This window comes from Trichechus manatus, unplaced genomic scaffold (assembly GCF_000243295.1).
Source record: "Trichechus manatus latirostris isolate Lorelei unplaced genomic scaffold, TriManLat1.0 scaffold00022, whole genome shotgun sequence".
NCBI lineage: Eukaryota > Metazoa > Chordata > Mammalia > Sirenia > Trichechidae > Trichechus > Trichechus manatus.
The window spans coordinates 17,459,195-17,478,959 of NW_004443958.1; the positions used below are offsets into that span (position 1 = coordinate 17,459,195).

At 40.5% G+C, this 19,765-nt stretch overlaps 1 protein-coding gene across 2 annotated transcripts in view; it reads right to left on the reverse strand.

The window, feature by feature from the left end:
• Nucleotides 1-19,765, reverse strand: part of ASAP1 (ArfGAP with SH3 domain, ankyrin repeat and PH domain 1) — a 312,941-nt gene that overhangs the window by 117,555 nt on the left and 175,621 nt on the right. For both annotated transcript variants that reach the window (XM_023728200.1, XM_023728199.1), the window contains one exon: nucleotides 12,304-12,449. In XM_023728200.1, coding sequence (XP_023583968.1) covers nucleotides 12,304-12,449 — 146 coding nt within the window. The remainder of the gene's footprint in view (nucleotides 1-12,303; nucleotides 12,450-19,765) is intronic.

The window sequence follows — 19,765 nt, forward strand, 5'->3', positions numbered from 1 at the left end:
TGTTAAAAAGACTGTCTTTTCCCCATTTGATGGACTTTGGGCCCTTGCCGAAGATCAGGTGACCATAGGTAGATGGATTTACTTCTGGGTTCTCAATTCTGTTCCATTGGTCAATGTATCTGTCATTGTACCAGTACCAGGCTGTTTTGACTACTGTAGCTGTATAGTAGGTTCTACAGTGATCTTTTAAAGTGATTATCAGATCGTATCACTCTGCTGCTCAAAATCCATCAATGGCTTCCCACTGAATGGGATTCGAATCCAAACTTCCAGTCTAGGTCTGGCCTTGCCAACTCATCCAAGGCTCTCTACCATTCCTGCTACACTTCAATCATGCCAGCCTTCTTTCAGCCTCTTGAACCATGGAGCTCTCTCCTCCTTTACACGTGCTCTTCCATCATCTGTCTCAAACACTCTTCCTCTGGTTATTTGCAAAGAGCGTTCCAGTCTCAAATCATTTCTTCAGTGTGGCTTTCACCATTCTAAATAGATCTCCCTAACTCTGGTTAAGTCTCAACCAGTGGCAGAATATGCTCGCTTTCAAAGAAAACATTTGTTTACAAACGCTTGTTTCTTTATCATCTACAGCAAAGCTTCTTGAAGGCAGGGCTATGACTATTTTGTCTACCACTGTGCCACATCATCAGAGCCTTGGTGGTGCAGTGGTTAAGAACTACAGCTGCTAACCAAAAGGCCGGCAGTTCGAATCCACCAGTCACTCCTTGGAAACTCTATGGGACAGTTCTACTCTGTAGTATAGGGTCGGTATGAGTCAGAATCAACTCAACTGCAATAGGTTTGGTTTTGGTGCCGCATCAAGCCCCTAGCACAATACAGACATTTTATAGATACCATGTGAAATGTTCACCGACGAGTAAATGGATGCACAAACGAACGCCTCTCCAAATCAGAAGAGCTGTTCTGAGACCCTAAGGTGCTACGGAATCTCAACCAGTTTTGGTCTTCCGGGAGTGCTTAGCACCAGAACAGGATGGGCAGGGGTAAGATTCAGAAGAGGGAAAGAAAGGTTAGAACTGCTCCCAGGATACGGTTGGGGGTGACAGACCAAGGGTAAGTTCTATTCAATAGCCATCAGGCTTTGTCTGATGACTGGGGAAGGATGGAGGTAGAAGACCTGCTCCAGACTTGAAAATGTCTTTGGCTGGCTGTGTAAGTTTGATTACGACACTTCTCATCTCAATCACCAAAAAAATGAGAGATCTCTAACCAGTTGCCATTGAGTCAATTCCGACTCATGGAGACCCCATGTATTTCAGAGTAGAACTGCTCCATAGGATTTTCATGGCTGTGACCTTTCAGAAGCAGATTGCCAGGGCTTTCTTCCTGAGGCGCCTCTGGGTGGGTTCAAACTGCCAGTGTTAGGGTTAGTAGCTGAGTGCTTAACGGTTTGCACCACCCAGGGATTCCTCTAAGGTCTCTAAAATACCTTCCAGCTATAATGTTCTCAGAGCTTAAAATAAGCTACTGAGGTACAGTTTAACATAGCTGAAAAAAGTCCAGACAACAGGTGAAATAGCTACAGGAAGACACTCAAACTGCTTCAAGAGCAGGAGGGCAGCTCTGGCCCTCCACCCAACAAATATCAAATAAAAACAGTAACTAAACAATTCTATAGCAAAACTGGAAGTCAGAAGGGTCAATTCATAATTCCCATCGCAATCCAACATGTTTTTGGTATAGTCCTTAACGTCCACTATAAAACATAGGGCCTGTAAATGCAAACTTCTGAAAAAGTCTAAAATATCTCAAGAAGTGAGCTTCTTATTGATCAGAGAAAGGAACTGAATATAATCACCAGGGCCTTGGACTACAAGTAGCTTTTCCCCATTTCCTAACTAACTGTTACACAATAGTGAAGGAAGGGGATGTGGAAGTATTACAAATGGTTTTCATGCAGTATCTAGATAATATATAATCATGGGCATGTTCAGAGATTTCTAATGATGCTCTCTATCATTATTTTAAAAAATGAATGAAATGGAAACAGTGGAATTGTTCAAAATAAGTGACTAGGTAAGTAAATTATGGTGCAAACATAAGAGGGCATTCTATATAGCTGCAAAGACGTGAACCAAACAACCAAAACACAAACTCATTGCCAGTGAATCAATTCCAACTCACAGCGACCCTATTAAGACAAAGCAGAACAGCCCCGGAGGGTTTCCAAGGCTGTAATCTCTACAGAAGTAGACTGTCACATCTTTCTTCCACGGAACGGCTAGTGAGTTTGAACTGCCGACCTTTCAGTTAGGAGTTGAGTGCTTTATCCACGGTGCCTGCAGACCCCTCCTTAGGGACTGCCACTGGGGATGGAGAAGAGGGCCCAGGCTCCCTGCTGGGCTTCAGCCAGGGCCGCAAGCTTCCACGGAACAAAGGTTCTTTGGCTACAAAAACTTTGGAAAATATTCTTTTAGAATATTTTGCAAAACAGAAAAAAAAATTTATATAGCTAAGTGAAAAAACCAGTTATATAACAGCACTACATTACGAACCCAATGTTACTAAAAAATTATGACTTGAAAAATACACGTAAAGAAAAAAAGATGTATGTGTAAGTAGAAAAAAGGTTAGAAGGATATATATCAACCCCTTAACAGTGGGTTGTAAGGTTATTGGTGATTTTAATTTTAGTCTTTTTTCCCCTGCAGTTCCCAAGTTTTCAACAATGAACTGCTATTTTTGTATTCAGAAAGTTATTAAAAAGAAATATGACACAGAAGCACAAGAAGGCAATATAATCAGCCAGTGCCCTATTTCTCATTCAATATTTCTCATTCAACTTCTCCTTTGATTATTATTAGTACAAGATATAAACCAGATGTCAGATATAAGAATAAAAATAATCAATTAGGTACAGACGTTGGAGGAAGAAAACTAGTTTTTCTACAACAGTACAGAATTCTGGATCTCTGTCCAAAATAACAATCCTTTAGCTAGTGGTTCTCAAAGTGTGGCTCCCAGACCAGCAGTGCCAGCATCACCTACTTGTAAGGAAGACAAATTCCTGGGCCCAAACCCCAAACTAATTAATCAGAAACTGCGAAGATGGGGCCCAATGGTCTGAGTTTACCAAGCTCTCCAGGTGAAGTGGACATGTGGTCACGTTGGGAACTACTGCCTTGGAAGAAGGGCTGCCCAGAGTAGAAGAAAAGCCAAAGTTCCCTTAGAGAAGGGCTGTCCTGCAGTCAGAGAGTGGCGATCACTTGTGTAAGGTCTCAGGCATAATTACTATGAAGATAGAACAGAGGTGAGTGACTGGCATGGGCAGAGTGCCCTGGGAGATCTGGAAAAGACAAGAGGAAAAGCACAAACTAAATTACACAAATTTGCTAAAGACATCAGGAACTGACAAGACTGAGAAGTACAGTTTTACTGCAAGTTTTACAGAGAAAAGTGGGTAGGTGTAGGAGTATCAGGGAATAGGAGAATTCCTAAACTTAAAATAATGCAATTATATTTTGTCTAATTCAATTTAAGTAAATGGTGGGTTAGCTTTAACATCATCTCCTACATCAAGAATGAAAATGAGAGCACTATTTTCCTTTGCATTATGTGCAGCATCTGATTTCATCTGAGGATAATTATATGGAAAGGGGAGTAGCTAAGATTTATAAGACCAAGATAAATGAAAAAGCCAAAGGAAAAACCCTATATAGCTAGGCCCTGGTTTGGAAAAGACATCCTAACTCTAAGGATTTCTTTATTGTGCTTGAAATGATAATCACTTAGTTCACGATCAACTTTCAGATGTTTAATTTCATTTCCATGCATGACATCCATAATTTGCTGTTTAAATTAGAAGAAAGCCATATTGTAAGCTAGAGCAGATCACATTCTCTTTGCCTTCATTGAACATCTTTATCATACAGTATGATATGTTGTGCAACAACCAACTTTTACACCAGGAAGCACTTTCCTAACACAATTTAAAAATCTAATAAATACATACAAGCACATTGGGCTATCAGGTACTGGGAGGACATAGTAATGCCTTAGTAGTAGTAGACACTACTGCCTCCACTTAATGGATAAGGAATTGGAGACACCTGTTGCTCCCTCTGCCTGGACTGCCCTACTCTGTCTGCCTGGTACATGTCTTCATGTTGAAAGACTCCCTTCACTTGATCCTCACTGAAAATGTTAGAATTCAAAGGATTCATCTAAACGGTGGCTGTGACGTTCAGTATCTGCTGGTTGCTATATTTCAAGACTACCCGGGCAGAAATGAAATCTTAGACATTAGACCTGTGTTGCCAACAGCTGCCAGGAAACCAAACAACAGAAGTTTTCTCCACCTGTGGGCAACCAAAAGCAGGAAGTTATTTAAATCTGGTCCAACTCCCATCCCTGTCTTTCCCTATAAAATTAAGTAACACTTTACTATTAGGGAAAACAGCCTCTGCTAGCCTAAGCAAATAAGAGTTTCACAAATATCTATTAATTATTTATGGCTCAGCTCAAGGGCCCCTCTTCTGTGAAGACTTCTGGGATATCCTTCCTTTCTGGCTGAATGAATGAGTGAATGAATGAATGAACCTGCCTCTGGTGACCTAGCTCGAGAAGTGATGGATCAGAGATTTGAACTCAGTTATATCTGACTTCAAAGTCATGCTACTTCTGCCAACTCTCTGAACTTCCAATTGCTTAACACTGCTGGGCAATAAATAGATTATTAAAAGGTTCATTGATTTTTAGTGGAAGATGTAGTAAGATACTACTAGTTTAAGAATGAATCAGTAGGCTGTTTAGTCATGTTTAAACCTAAAGATACAAAAGGCACCAAAAGGTATAATCTGAAATAAAAGAAATGGCAAAGTGTAAAGAAGCAACCAGCTTAAAATAATCAGAATTTACATATTAAAATACAAATAAAATTCTAGAAGTGAAATGGAATTCTAAAAGCAAAAAGGAGTAAAAACAAAATAAAAAGAACCAAACAAAACGGGAGTTCAACTGATCAGCCTCTTTTCATATACAAACAGCTAAATCAGCATTTCTAAGTGAGTTCCATGGATGTTAATGTTTTACTCTCAACCACTGCTGTAGAACTGATTTCGACTCACAGTGAACAGGGAGGACGGAGCAGAACTGCCTCATAGGTTTCCAAGGCTGCAATCTTTATGGAAGCAGACCGCCACATCTTTCTCCTGTGGAGCAGCTGGTGGCTCCTAACTGCTGACCTTTCGGTTAGCAGCCAGGTCCTTTAACCACTGTGCCACCAGGGCTCCATGTTTTATACAACAACAAAAAAGGCTATTATCTACCAGGTTAGGACAGCACTGAATCCAGCATGTTTCTTTACTGTAGTATGCTTCAAGGCCTTTAATATACACATGTGTACTGTACATCTCTAAGGCTAGATGGTAGAGGAGAGGGGTATAATATGTCAAATTTCTCAATCCATTTTAAAATCAGAACTCTTTTGTCAAAGACCAGGACATGGGATTCGTGCTTCAAACAAAACTCTTAAAGAAAGGTACCCCACACTCTTCCAATACCACCATTTCCAGACCAGAGGGAGCCAGGTGCACTGGGCCCAGCATGGCTGCTGGAAACATCACAGTAACCTCTCCGCTCCAGTTCACTATTTTATCCCTTGACGTTCAGGAGTCCTCTGTCATGGCTGATGTAATTCTCTCCTCTAGTAAGCAATCATCTTTCTCCTTCCCTTTATCTCCTACTTTTTCTTTCTTCCTTCCTCCTTTCCTTTCTCATACACTCTCCTTTTTTCTCTTCCTCTGTGCTTTAATGGGTGTGAAGAATAACCAGTTGGAATATTTTTTTAAAAGGTCCTTCGAACTCGTGTGACCATGGTAAGTCATTTCACATGGTGGTGCAAAAGGTTTATAATGAACTGCAGACATAGACTGTGTGTGGCTGAGGGCCTGCTTGAGAAACCGCTTGGGGATGTTACATACCATATTGGTAAATGTACCCTATCACCTGTCAGAACTCTGTTAAAACTCTAAATTCTAAAAAACACATCTAACCCTATGGATTTTGGATAAGAGACTGTGAACCTGGAAAATCACCTTTTCTTTTGGGTAATTGTCATTATCTATGTATATGTTGCTGTTAGGTGCTGTCGAGTCAATTACGGCTCATGGCCACCCCATGTGTGCAGAGTAGAACTGCTCCATAGGGTTTTCGAGGCTGTGACTTTTTGGAAGCAGATCACTGGGTCTCTCTTCCACGGCGCCTCTGGATGGGCTCCAACCACCGACCTTTCAGCCAGTAGCTGAATGCCTAACCGTTTGCACAAATAAACTTATATAATTGTTCCAAAGGACATACAATACTCTTAAATAGTAAGAGTTAGAATTATGTGATCATTATTTTCTTATAGAAGATTTTACATATTTTCTGAAAAATTTATAATAAACATGTAGGACTTTTACAATAGCAAAAGAAAAGAAAACCCCTCCCTCTGCCTCACCCACCCACATGAACAGATCTCAGTTCATGAAATGCCCCACAATTTAATTGGCAGTGAAGCATGTCAGGGCAAGAGGGGACATCTAGCAGATCAAACACTGAAACTTTCTAATTATGGATTATTTCTGAGGTTTTTAACGTATTATATAACCTAGGGCACCCAGGAGCTACCCATTTACCGTTGAGTATACCCATGTTCCACACTTTTCAATATTCCAAAGAAGAACTTGAGAAATAATCTGTTTGCTATAAATCTAGATCCAATCTACACACTACCAGCTATTTTCACTGGAGGGGAGGAAAAAAGCAAGAAATTCAGAGAAAAAAAAACCTTAACACAAACCACAATACACTGCAGTCAGAGATTGCAAACAGGAAATGCTATGCAGCTGGAGAAATCTTTGCTTTGCTTCAACAGCTCTGAAGCAGTAACTGTCCTCTGTTAAACTCGACTTAGGCTCTTATGCAAGCTTTAGAACAGGCCAGAAGCTCAGGGAGGAGAAGCAACCAGATATATAGAGTCCTGCCTGGGTACCTCCTACTATTTTAAAAGAGGTTTTACATACACTTTCTAAACCTAGTGCCATAGTGGAGCTCTTGGAGGGATATGTCATTTGAATGCCTCTCCACTCCTGTTGAAAATCTATCTAATTTGAAGCCACCAGTTACTCCTTTCCTGTCCCCATTTTGTGGCTGGGGAATTAAATGGATGCAATTCTCTGTTGAGTCCTTAAGTTCTTTGCCAGAATCACAGGAAACTGATGCTGGGAATAATGCAGACAGAACTGTTTAGCAAGCAATGATTTTACTGCTTTCTTTGCAACAGTTAAAAATAAAAGGTTGAACATAATTTTGGTACTGTATATTTAATCAAACGAACAACAAAAAACACTTAGAAAAAGCTAAAATTCAAGAGCATCCTGCCTTTTTTTTTTTTTAAAAAAAAAACAAGTTACATTGTAAAGAAAGTCTTTATCATTAATACATTAACTGCTAAAGGAACTGTAGAAGAAACGGAAATTGTAAAGGCATTAAAAAAACAAACAAACAAACAGAAAAAAAAACCATTGCCGAGTTGATTTCGACTCATAGCGAACCTATAGAACAGAGCAGAACTGCCCCATAGAGTTTCCAAGGAGCGCCTGGTGGATTCCAACTGCAGACCCTTTGGTTAGCAGCCGTAGCACTTAACCATTACGCCACCAGGGTTTCTGTGTAAAGTCATGGAAGCATGAAATAGCCTTATGTTCCAGGAACAACAAACAGTTTGTTATGCGTGGAGCTGGCTTTGATTAGGAAGGCATCTTTAACTGGAGGAAGATGAGTTCTAAGAGACTGCTAAATCAACTAAAGAAATATTTGTAATAATTAAAAAAAAATTGCCACTATCGGCTAAGCATATACTGTGATTCAGATGCTATGGTAGGTGCCTCACATATATTATTTCTAAACCTCACAGCAAATGCCACTAGAACGTAAGCTCCAAGGGTGCAGGGGTCTTGCTGAGTTCTTCACTGCTGTACCCTTACTGCCTAACCACAGTGCTCACGTACAATCACAACAAATATCTGACTGAATCATGAATGAACACTTTAAGGAGGTATTTATTAATCCCATTTTACAAACCTGAAGAAACCGAAGTTCAGAGAACTTCAGAAACTTGCCAAAGGCACACAGACAGGAAATCGCGGAGTAATTATTTTTACCCAGGTCTCCTTAAATTCAGAGTCCATGAACATAAAACAATGTCACAAATCTATTAAACACAAAACGTCAACAAAATAGAGCATGTCCACATTTTTCTGGCTTCTCACCACTAGGAGGCAGCATTCCCTATACACTTTCAAACATGACAAAGATTCACTTCTGGAAGAAATCAGCTCATCACTTCATCTTTGGGGAGCAGTGACCGCACGAAGGACGGCACTGCTGGAACAGCATGTGGTTTGAAGTCAGAGAACCTGAGTGCAAGCCCTAATTCCACCACTTACCAGGCACGTTATTTTTTGGAGATTTGGTGCACTGGTCTGTAAAATGGGAGATGACATGATACTAGCCCTTATGCTGGGAGTTACTGTAAAGATCCAATGGGAAGATGCAAGTAACATAAAAAGCTTGTATTTAAGCAAATTCCATATGTCAGGTACTGTGCTTAGTGATTTACTTCCATGATTTCACTGAAGTCCCGCCACCACTGAGAGATAGATACTATTATTATTTCTCTTCACAGATAAGAAAACTAGCATTAGAGAAGCTAAGGGATTTGCCTAAGGTTATAAAGCTAGTATGTTGAGAGCTGGGATTCCAGGTCTGACTGAGACCACAACCCATATTCCTCCCACCATCTATACATCATAGCCTCTCTAACCCTATATTATGAGACAGAACAACTTTTGACAAGACCCATTTCCTATGACTGGGCAGGGGAGGAAGGGGTAAGAAAAGCAGGTTACTTCAAAACTGGCTTTGGTATGGGCTCCCAAAGCAGTCAGTCAGCCTCAAGCGCAATACTCTTTGCAGTCCTCAGACGTCTGTTAAAAGTTAGAAGCTGGTTAATTAAAGATGGCCTTTACCCTGTGTGACATTAACACCACGTGTGTTGCTATTGAGTGTTTTCCTGTAATACCTCACTTGATCATCATACTTTCCATAATCACAAAAAGTCCAGAGGAGAAGTGGGGTGGGGGTGGGGGACAAAAAAACCCAAACATTTCTAAGTGGTGGCTGAGATAGTCACCATCACTTGGTTGGTATTTTCAGGACCACCCTTCAGGAATTCACACTACACCTGCAACACCAGTCGCTTACAGGTAGCCCAAATAATACAAATTTTCCCTATATGGAGTCAGTCAAAAGCAGAAGGCTGGCGTAAGACCTGGCCCCCAAATCGACCCTTTCTTTTTTCCCCCTTAAAAATAAGTAATGCTATTAAAATACCTCCCTTTACAAGCAAAAATCTTAATTAGAAGATTACATGTTCCAGTGCTTAGAACAAACCCTGGCACACAGTAGGCATTGCTGATTGAATTGAGAATATGATTTAGAAAGTCTTAAAATACCAAAGTACCTTCTGTTACCTTACTCTCTAAATTTTAACTGTATCAATTACTGATTAATGCTTCTAGCCTCACTAGCTTAAGAGAAAAGGATTTTCAGGAATTGTCTCAGAAACACTGGCTCCCAAGGGGGTGTTTCAGAGCTTTATCAGGGTGAAGGGTTCCCCTGAACTCATCAACCAGGACTGTCGGTGTCAAGCAGATCCAGGAACCCTCCCAACCCTGGGAACTCAGCTTCTCCGGAGCCGCTGCTCCAGGGAGTGGCCCCTTCCACCTGTCTGGTTCACTCTTCCCTATCCTGATAAAAAATAAGGGAACCAGCTGGCTATTCTCAGGCTGTATAAACTCCCGGGCCTGCCTTTTTATCCAACCGGAATAGCATTCCCCAAGGAACCAAGCTACAGTCCAAACGGAGTCTTCTACCTGCTCTCTCATTAAGAATGCCACACCACCTTCAAAGGGAAATATTTTGCTTTTATTTTACTTTATTTTTATGAAATGAATTAGGTCTTCCAGCAATTTCTTTTAGATCTTTCTCAGACTTCTATTCCTTAACAGGAAGTTGACATGGAAGGCCTGCAGCTTCGGGTATGTTTGGTGGAAAGCTAAATCGGTACTTCTGCTAGTCAGCGAAACAGAACAGACAGATACAAGGTGCAGAGGTTTAGTAGAGTGGCAAAGACAATGGATTCAGAGACAGAATATTGGGGTTCAAGCCTCCTTACTGTGTGACTGAACAGGTTATATAATCCCAACATTCTTCAGTTTTCTCATCTGGATTTTAGGTATAATAATCGCAGGATTGGTCTAAGGCGTTAAATGAGATAATCCACGTAAAGCACCCACCCACCACACTGCCTGATACATCATAAGCATTCAATAAATAATAGCTGTGTTTGTACTGATATAAGCAAATGCATCAGATAAGCAAATACAGACAATGAATGTTTGCTGAGTGGCCCCTGACCTGTGTGTATGGCACCTATACGCACATAGTTGTAATGATGCAGAAATGGATGAGTCTAGGAAAACTGGAGGTGATGACTTTTTTTTTTTTAATTCTGCTTTAGGTGAAAGTTGGAGGTGATGACTCTTGATTTAAGCTAAACACATCTGGTATCCTGGAAACTAAAGGTTAGCAAGATATTCATGTGAAAATGTCTACTTCAGGGAAAACAGAACTTCCTCTGCCAGCAAGCCCTTTACCAGCTATTACCATAGTGAATTGTCAGAGTCTTGTTTCACTACCTTTCTTCCCACAACGTTTTAAGCAACACCACAAGCAAAAGCCACGCAATCCCCACAGGAAGGAGAAATGAAGGCTCTCTTCTGAATAAAAGAGACTTAAATAATCTAAGATTTACAGAAATATCATGAACTTATCAAACACACCTAAAAGGTGAGGAATATGTAGCCCCTAAGTTCAAAATGATCCTTTCTCACATTTTTGAAAATAAACAATATTGCTATTTTCAATTTTTTTTTTCTTTAAGATTAGCTGATTTACTGTACAAGACTAACTCCTACCACCAATTAAAATTAAATTGCCAGGAAGACAGACATGCACATACATTCATCTGGAGTGACAGAAAAAAGAATATTCTGATTGGTCAAATATTCACCTTAATAAATCACAGAAAGGTAGTTTTCATTTTCAAACAGGTTGTATTTCATGTGTAAGCTAGCTGTTTGTAACAGATGGATTTATGACAAGGCTCCCACCTAAGGCCACAGAAGCCTATTTGATACAATTACTCAACCAACCCAGGATGATGACATCTTGAGCTTGGATCGTGGATCCTTAAAGGAGGGCAAGGTGCAATATTGAGACTGGGGGAGGGGATGAGGAAGAAACACTTCCTCTTCCAGGAAGAGTTAACACTGAAGAAAAGTTTAATATAATAGTTTTTCTCTGGCACCTTTCAACCTCCTGGTACCCTTACCTCTTTGGGCTTAAGACAAAGGGGACCCGATTAAATTAATTCACTTGGAAGTTTGAATGACTCTTTAGAAAAATACTTCCCTTAAAAAAAAAAGAAAAAAAAAATCCAGATGGCCAGTCTAGGTATAGTGTTATATGACAAGTACAGTGTGAGGGTTGGGGAGGGTGGTGTGGCACAAAATGGAGATGCCCAGACAATGCTACTGGGCAAACAGACGCACTACACCCCATCTCTGAGTCTACCCCTAGGGTTAGTACCTCTAGTGCCCCAGATTTTCAGGGATTCTTCCCGTTCTCCACTTCTGAAACCATGGGCTCTCTAAATCTCAATGCCTTTGTCATGGTTGGGGTGGGGGGAGGTTAAAAAAAGTGGGGAGTGTGGGGGGTGTAATTATTTGTAAGCCAGGGACCAAAATGCATTATTATCATCACACAAGTCATAGGTAATACTTACAATGTTATGCTTCCAATGTATGTTTTACACAGAAATTATCATAACTCTTTTAGCCAATTAAAAAGCAAAAGTTACTGAAGGTTATCTTTAAAAAAAAAAAATGAAGACAGAATGTGGAAGAGAATTCAAGTTAACCAGTTTCTCTCCGTTTTGATAAATCTACCCTAGTATCAGGTAGGCCAAATGTACAAATTCTAGGAATTTCACAATGGGAGTTTCTTTAAATGGGACTCCATACTTAGGTCTATGATTAAAAAGGTTTTTTTTTAACCACCCCCCACCCCGCCCCAATAACTGAGGGATGGGGAGGAGATTATTAAATTGCTCTCATTACATGATTTCGTTATACCTCGATCAGGCTGTGACTGTGAAAAATTCTTTATGAAACAACTTACCAGATTTTTCAGCAGTGTGGACAGTTCCTTCGTAAGAGTGGAAAACTTGACGAAAGCAGTGCCAAGATCTGGGTTGTCCCGACTTAAAAAATTACTTCCAAACTTATCAAGAACTTGTGCATAGTTTTCTTCATTTTGTACATGATCTAAAGAAAAAAAAGGAAGAAAGAAGAATAAGCTATTATTTGCCACAATGAACAGTTACTTTGAACACTGATCACTAGAAACTCTTCAAAAGGAATGCAAAGAGAAGCTGCATCAATTATTTATTGAACATGTCCAGAAGGTAGCTGGCAGTGTACTGAATGTTCTAACTCACTCTATTAAAGGTCCTTCCTTTTTCTTTCACAGCATTTAGCTCACCTACAGTTCAATTAATCCTCACAACTCCCCATAGGTTTAGGGGTCAAATTATCATCACATTTTCAAGAAATTAAAAACAATGATGATTATCAGGGAACAAGGAGAAAATCCTTCTTAGAAAATCAATTCTGGAATGCCAAGAAAAATCTATGTGTTCTGGTATGTTTCTTTCTATGTTAACTAGCCTTAATTTTAATTTTGTCTAAACACCAGGTTTGAGGAATAGCATTTGTAAAATACCTTTTCACATACCATTTCTTGCTGAAAAATGTGCAGGCTTGGAGCAGATGGATCTATGCTGGAAGTTTGGTTTCACCACCTACGACTTGCTACCTTATTAGTTTGCTACCTAACTGACACATGAGAGATAGTAAGTAATCCAATATTTGTGAATAAATTTCTCCTACTTGAGCTCTGGTTTCCTGATACATAAAACGTACACCTTACAGGAAGATCCTCAATGAGATGGACTGACACAGTGGCTGCAACAATGGGTTCAAACATAGCAACGATTGTGAGGATGTTGCAGGACAGGGAAATGTTTCATTCTGTTGTACAGAGTTGTTATGAGATGGAACCGACTAGACGGCACCTAACAACAATAAAACACGGGACCAAAAACCCTATGGAGCAGTTCTACTCTGCTCACATGGGGTCACCATGAGCTGGAATTGACGTGACAGCAACGAACAACAACAACATATCCAGTGCCTAGCACTGGGCCTGGGACATAGCGAGTGCTCAGTAAAATACTTGTGTGTGTAGTGAATTCTCCCACAACTAGAATTTGTTAGTTTTCCTTCCTTTAAAACATATTTAATTAGCACTGGCCATGTACCAAGCATATAAAATACAATCAGTTACAACTGCAATAATAAAGCCATGTAATACCTGTCATAAATTATAGTGCCAGCATAAAGGGGAAAGTGATACCTTTTTTTATACTACCCCATACATACTCTGTAACACTAATAACCCTTTTTATAAAATTCAATTCCATTTGTTTTTAAAATTATAAAAGTAATTCATATGTTATTACAGGACGTATAAAGATAAAAATTATAATTTCCTTTCTCCTTCTCCAATGCCATCTCCTTGAAATAAGCAAAGTTAATAATCTGGACTATATCCTAGAAAGCTTTCTCTCTGCTAACACACACAATACACATACACATGCAAATAAATGTAAGGGTCTTCAGCCCTTTCCTCAGTTTTTAAAAACTAAAATGGGATATTATATACAAGACTCCCTGGCTTACTTTTTTCCTACCAAACAAAGATCACAAAATTCAATACAAATAAATCTAATTAATTATCTGAACTGTGATTATATTCCATAATAGGCTCTACCACAATTTTATGATTGTTCCCCTACTGAGAGACTTTCAGGTTATTTGCAGCTTTTGCTAGCAAAAAAACAATGTTGCAATAAATATTCTCATACAAAGCTCTGACATTCTGTTACTTTACCTCTGGAAATACATATTCACAAAAGCAGGGCTGCTGGGGAAGAAGGTGCACATTTCAAATTCTGTGTTGCCACGCTCCTCTCAAAAAAGGTTGTAGCAATTTGCATCCCCAGCAGCAATGCAAATATTGTTGTTAGCTGTCCTGGAGTCAGCGTCAACTCATGGCAACCCCCTGAACAACGGGATGGGACCGTTACGATCCCTGTTTTTCATCGACTGATTTTTCAGAAGTAGATCACGTCAGTCCTTTTCTTCCTAGTCTGTCTCAGTCTAGAAAGCTCCGCTGAACCCTGTTCAGCATCATACCAACACTCAAGTCTCCACTGACAGGTGGTGGTTGTGCTTGAGGTGTACTGGCTGGGAATCAAACCCACACTTCTCTCTCTATAGCCTCATCTTTTCTAATTCTTGTCACATAAATGTGTGAAATCCCTGACTGCAGTAAGCCCGAGTATCTTAAAAAAAACTTTTTTATTGTCCATTAACATTTCCTCTTCTGCCTGTTTACATCCTCTGCTTAGTTTTCCTTTGCTTGTCTTTTCCCTATCAATCTGTAACAAGCCTGCCTTGTATTACCAATAGTAATGTTTTGTAATATGTGTTGCAAATATTCTCTCCCATTTGTCTTTTAACTTAAATCATCCAGACAATTTAAAATTTCATGTAGTCAAATATATCCATCTTTACCTAAATGGCTTTTGGTGCCTTGCTTATGTTTCTAACCTTTCTAATGTTTAGCTTTTGTGTTTCAATCCAATGTAATGTTTCTATTTATACAGCATGAGACAGGGCTCAAATTTTATTTCAAGTATGTCCCTAAACCTTCTAATATTTGGTTTAGGTAGTTTTATTCACTCTCTAGCATTTAAATCTTTTATCTGTCTACAATGGATTTATTTATGTGGCAGGAGGAAGGATTCTATTTTCTTTCCTCTGTATGAAAATATATTGTTTATTTACATGGCCTATAATAGGCATCCATTTTATATTTGATAAATAAATGAACACGACACAAAAAACGAATAAATGACAAAACCTGGATGGAGCTGGTTAGGTTTAACGAGAGAAGATAATTTATCAGCTATGGTGGTTTTTAAATGTCCACAAATACTTGGATGTGGAAACTTGAAGAATGAATAGTTGTTTAACAAGGAGTCTTGAGGTAAGAACATTCCAGGCAAAAGGTAATAGCATACTATAAAAAAACACCATAAAGCACCCAGGGATAGAGGCCAGTGTTTGCTTGAGTGTGCACCTAGGAAACTCTAAGCTCCCAATTAGGGAATCTGTTTTCACTCTAGAGAGGAGTTACCTCCGGGCACTTCCTCATGGGGTAGGCAGGGACCTAAGAAGGAGAAGGAAGAGGTTTATCCAAGGCTATGGAGAAACTGGCACCAACCTGTGCCGGACACCACCCCAGCTGGGAGAGAAAAGGGCAGGGGTGCGGCAACAGTAAAGGGCTGTCCACAGCATCCTCCACCACCGGTCAGTGAGCTACCCGAGGTCAGCACCACCGCCAGGGGGGTACCTGGGCCGCCCAGTGAGCTGGTCAGATGAGCTTCCCAGTCAGAACAGCCCGGGGGAGAGGAGGCCCAGCGGTAGAGGAGCACAGCAGAGACAAGTGAGGAGAAAAGCAAAAGGAAATGAACAGGTTCTGTTCATCAAGAGACACCATAAGGAGAGGAAAATGACCATCGAACCACAAATGGAAAGAAAATATTCGCAAAACATAACAGCTCATGAAAAAGTATTATTCCGAATATATAAAGAATTTTCACAAAACGCTAAGTAAAAGACAAAAAAATCTATAGAAAAGTAGGTAAAATATTCAACAGGACCTCAAGGAGGATGACATTCAAGCGGTCATTAACGCAGGAAAAGATGCTCAACTTCACCATTCTGAAATGTCCCCAAGTTCTCTGATGCTCCTCCCTTGAAAAGGTGCAGCCTAACTCCTCTTCCCTTGAGTGTGGGCTGGACTTAATGACTGAATTCCAAGGAAATTAAAGTGTGTGACTTCAGAGACTCCCCCGTCTTCCCTCCTTCACTGCTTGCTCTGGGGGAAGCCAGCTGCCTTGTCTAGGGAACACTCAAGCAGCCCTGTGGAGAGATCTGTATGGTAAGTGAGCCTTCTTGGAAGCGATCCTTCACTCGATCCAAGCCTGGGGCTGACTGCAGCCACAGTCAGCATCTTGACTGCAAACTCGTGAGAGAACCTGAGCCAGAACAACACAGCTAAGCTGCTCCCAGATTCCTGACCCTCAGAAACCGGGAGACTATAAATGTTTGCTGTTTAAAGTCACTAAATGCAGCAATAGATAGCTAACACATCAAGAATCATGCAAATTAAAACCATAAAGAGATATGATTACATATCCATTGTCTTAGCTATCTACTGCTGCTATAACAGAAATACCACAAGTGGATGGCTTTTAACAAACAAATTTATTTTCTCAGTTTAGGAGCCTAGAAGTCCAAATTCAGAGTGCTGGCTCTAGGGGAAGGCTTTCTCTCACTGTCAGATCTGAAGGAAGGTCCTTGTCTCTTCTAAGCTTCTGCTCCTGGGCAATCTTCATGCAGCTTGGCATCTCTCTTCTCCTAACTCTGCTTCTCTCACTTGCTTGCTTAATTTCTTATATATCTCAAAAGAGATTGACTCAAGACACATCCTACACTAATCCTGCCTCATTAACATAACAAACACAACTCATTCTCAAATGGGACTATAACCACAGGCATAGAGGCTAGAATTTACAACACATATTTTGGGGGACACAATTCAATCCATAACACTCATTAGACTGGCAAAAATTCAAAACTCTAAGAATGCCACATGTTGGTGAAGATGTGGAGTGTTCTCATCTACTGCAAATTAGAGTGTAAAGTGATACTACTCTAGAAAATAATTTGGCACTTTCTAGTTGAAAATGAGCATACTCTATGGCCTAAAAATTCCACCCTAGAGAAACTCTTGCTCATATGTACAGGATGCATATTAAAAAAAAAAAAAGTTCATAGCAACACTTCTATAATAGTGGAGGGGGAGGAGGGGAATGTCCAACACTAGTAGAATGGACAAACTGTGGTGTATTCACTCAATGAAAGACTTCAACACAAGGAAAATAAGTTCATAGGTATACTCAACAACGTGAATGATTCTTAGGAACACAATATTGATGGGGAAAAAGCTACAGAAGAATACTATAGTGCAATTCCATTTGTATTATATATTGTTTAGGGATACAATCATATGTAATAAAACTCTAAGAAAAGCAAATAGATAAAAAACACGAAATTAAGAAAGTGCTTGCCTCTAAGGGGGAAGGCAGTGGATGGGACTGGAGGGGGAACACAGGGGCTTTCAAAGGTAATGATGAGGCTCTTTTTCTTAAATCGGATAGTGAGTGCACAGGTGTCCATCATACCATTTTTCTTTGTACTTTAAATGATTTTTAAACATTCTTTTATTATATCTACTTAACATCTGGATGGCAAGACTTCATCTCACATACTTTGACATGTTACCAGGAAGGATCAGACCCTGGAGAAGGACATCATGCTTGGTAAAGTAGAGGGTCAGTGAAAAAGACAAAGACCCTTAACAAGATGGACTGACACAGTGGCTGCAACAGTGGGTTCAAGCAACGATCATGAGGATGGCGCAGGATCGGGCAGTGTTTTGTTCTGCTGTACAGAGGGTCGCTATGAGTGGGAACCGACTTGACAGCATCTAACAACAGTAACATTTAATTTTAAAAAAATCAAAGGAGGAGGAGAAGGGACCATCAGAGATTGTAAAGTTAGAATATCCTAACAAGGATCAAGGCTGGGTGAAAGGATCCCTTCTTGGCTCATTCATCCAGCAGATATCTATGAAGCACCTTCTTGTGCCTAGTCTGGGGATACAGAGGGGCTAAGTGGGGCCGTGGTCTCTCCAGAGCTCACCGGCTTCAGTCTACAACTAGGCAGGTTAAGGTTTTAAGAGCATTGTCCTCCTTTCATGGAGTCCCTGGGTGGCACAGTTAAGTGCTCAGTTATTAACCAAAAGGCTGGCAGTTCAAATCCACTCAGAGGTGCCTCAGAAGAAAGACTTGGCAATCTACTTCTAAAAGATCACAGTCATTGAAAACCCTATGAAATGCAGTTCTATTCTGCAACACATAAAGTTGCTGTGAGTCAGAATCGACTCGATGGCAACTGGTTTTCCTGGCCCTTCATTCCTGGTCTTTGTCAGACTGGGACACAGATCCTTTTTGCCACACCAATCCACACAACCAGCCATCACCCATCCTGTACTCTGCAAGCTATTGGTTTTTATTTTACAGACACCATGTTATTGGAGAATGAGGGCAAGGTTCAGAGTCCAAACTCTTTATTTTCCTAGAGACAACGTTTACTAGCTTGAACACAACATTTACTTGATTATGAGCAAGTTATTTTCATGTCCCCAACCCTCAGTTTCCTCATCTGTTCCCAGCACCACTCATTGTCTGTTGAGAAGACTGAAGGAGATAACGTCCTTGGAGGCAGGTAGCCCGGTACACACAGTTTTGTTTTTAAACTGCCTTTCTCCGTGACACTTTCGATGATTCATTCCTCTAATTTTTGAAGGTCATTTTGAATTTGGGTTTGTTCTTTCAGGGTTCCAGCCCAGCCTCCCCAAGAATCAGCCCTACCCCCTGGAGTATCATCTGGAAACTCAGCATGCTCACTCCCATTTCCGCAGCCCTGACAAAGCCATTAACAAACAGAGGCCCAAGGAAAGATGCCTGCAGAGTTCCACGGGGGCAATTACTCAGCATTTAAGGAGCTGAGTATGAACATCACTCCATTAGAGCAGAGACAGAAATGCTCTCTCTCCTGGATACATCCTTCAGGCTTCCTATCTTCCGAGTGAAATACACATGACACTTTGGTTTGCTGATGGCCATCTGCATAACTTTAATGCTTTGAGATCAGGGCCCAAAGAAAAGCCGAAAAGGAAACAACCAATTCCTCTCCTACTTCAGCCTCCCACAGTGTGACTACCCACCACCACTGGAGCCAAGCCTTCTTATGCTGTTGTTGAGTCAGCCCCTGACTCATGGTGACCTCATACATTGAACTAAAGGGTTTTCATGGGCTGATTTTGGAATTAAATTGCCAAGCCTTTCTTCCTAGTCTATCTTAGTCTGGAAGCTCCACTGAAACCTGTTCAGCAACACAGCAACACACAAGCCTCCACTGACACAAGGTGCACTGACTGGGATTGAACCAGGGTCTCCCACATGGAAGGTGAGAACTCTACCACTGAACCACCAACACCTCACTCTTACATACGGACGTAATTAAAAAATATGGCCCTGCATTTTACTATTAATTCATAAACGTTCATCAGGCATCTACATTGTAATACCAGGAGTATTCAGGTTGTTAGGTGTGTGGCCTTGCGTATATCCCGCATTCCTTCCAAGAGAACATAAATTATGTATAAAACACTTTTGTTGTTGTTATGTAACTCTGAGTTGATTCTGACTCATAGCAAACCCACAGGATAGAGCAGAGCTGCCTCATAGGGTTTCCAAGGCTGTAATCTTTATGGAAGCAGACTGCCACATCTTTCTCCTGTGGAGCAGCTGGTGGGTTTGAAC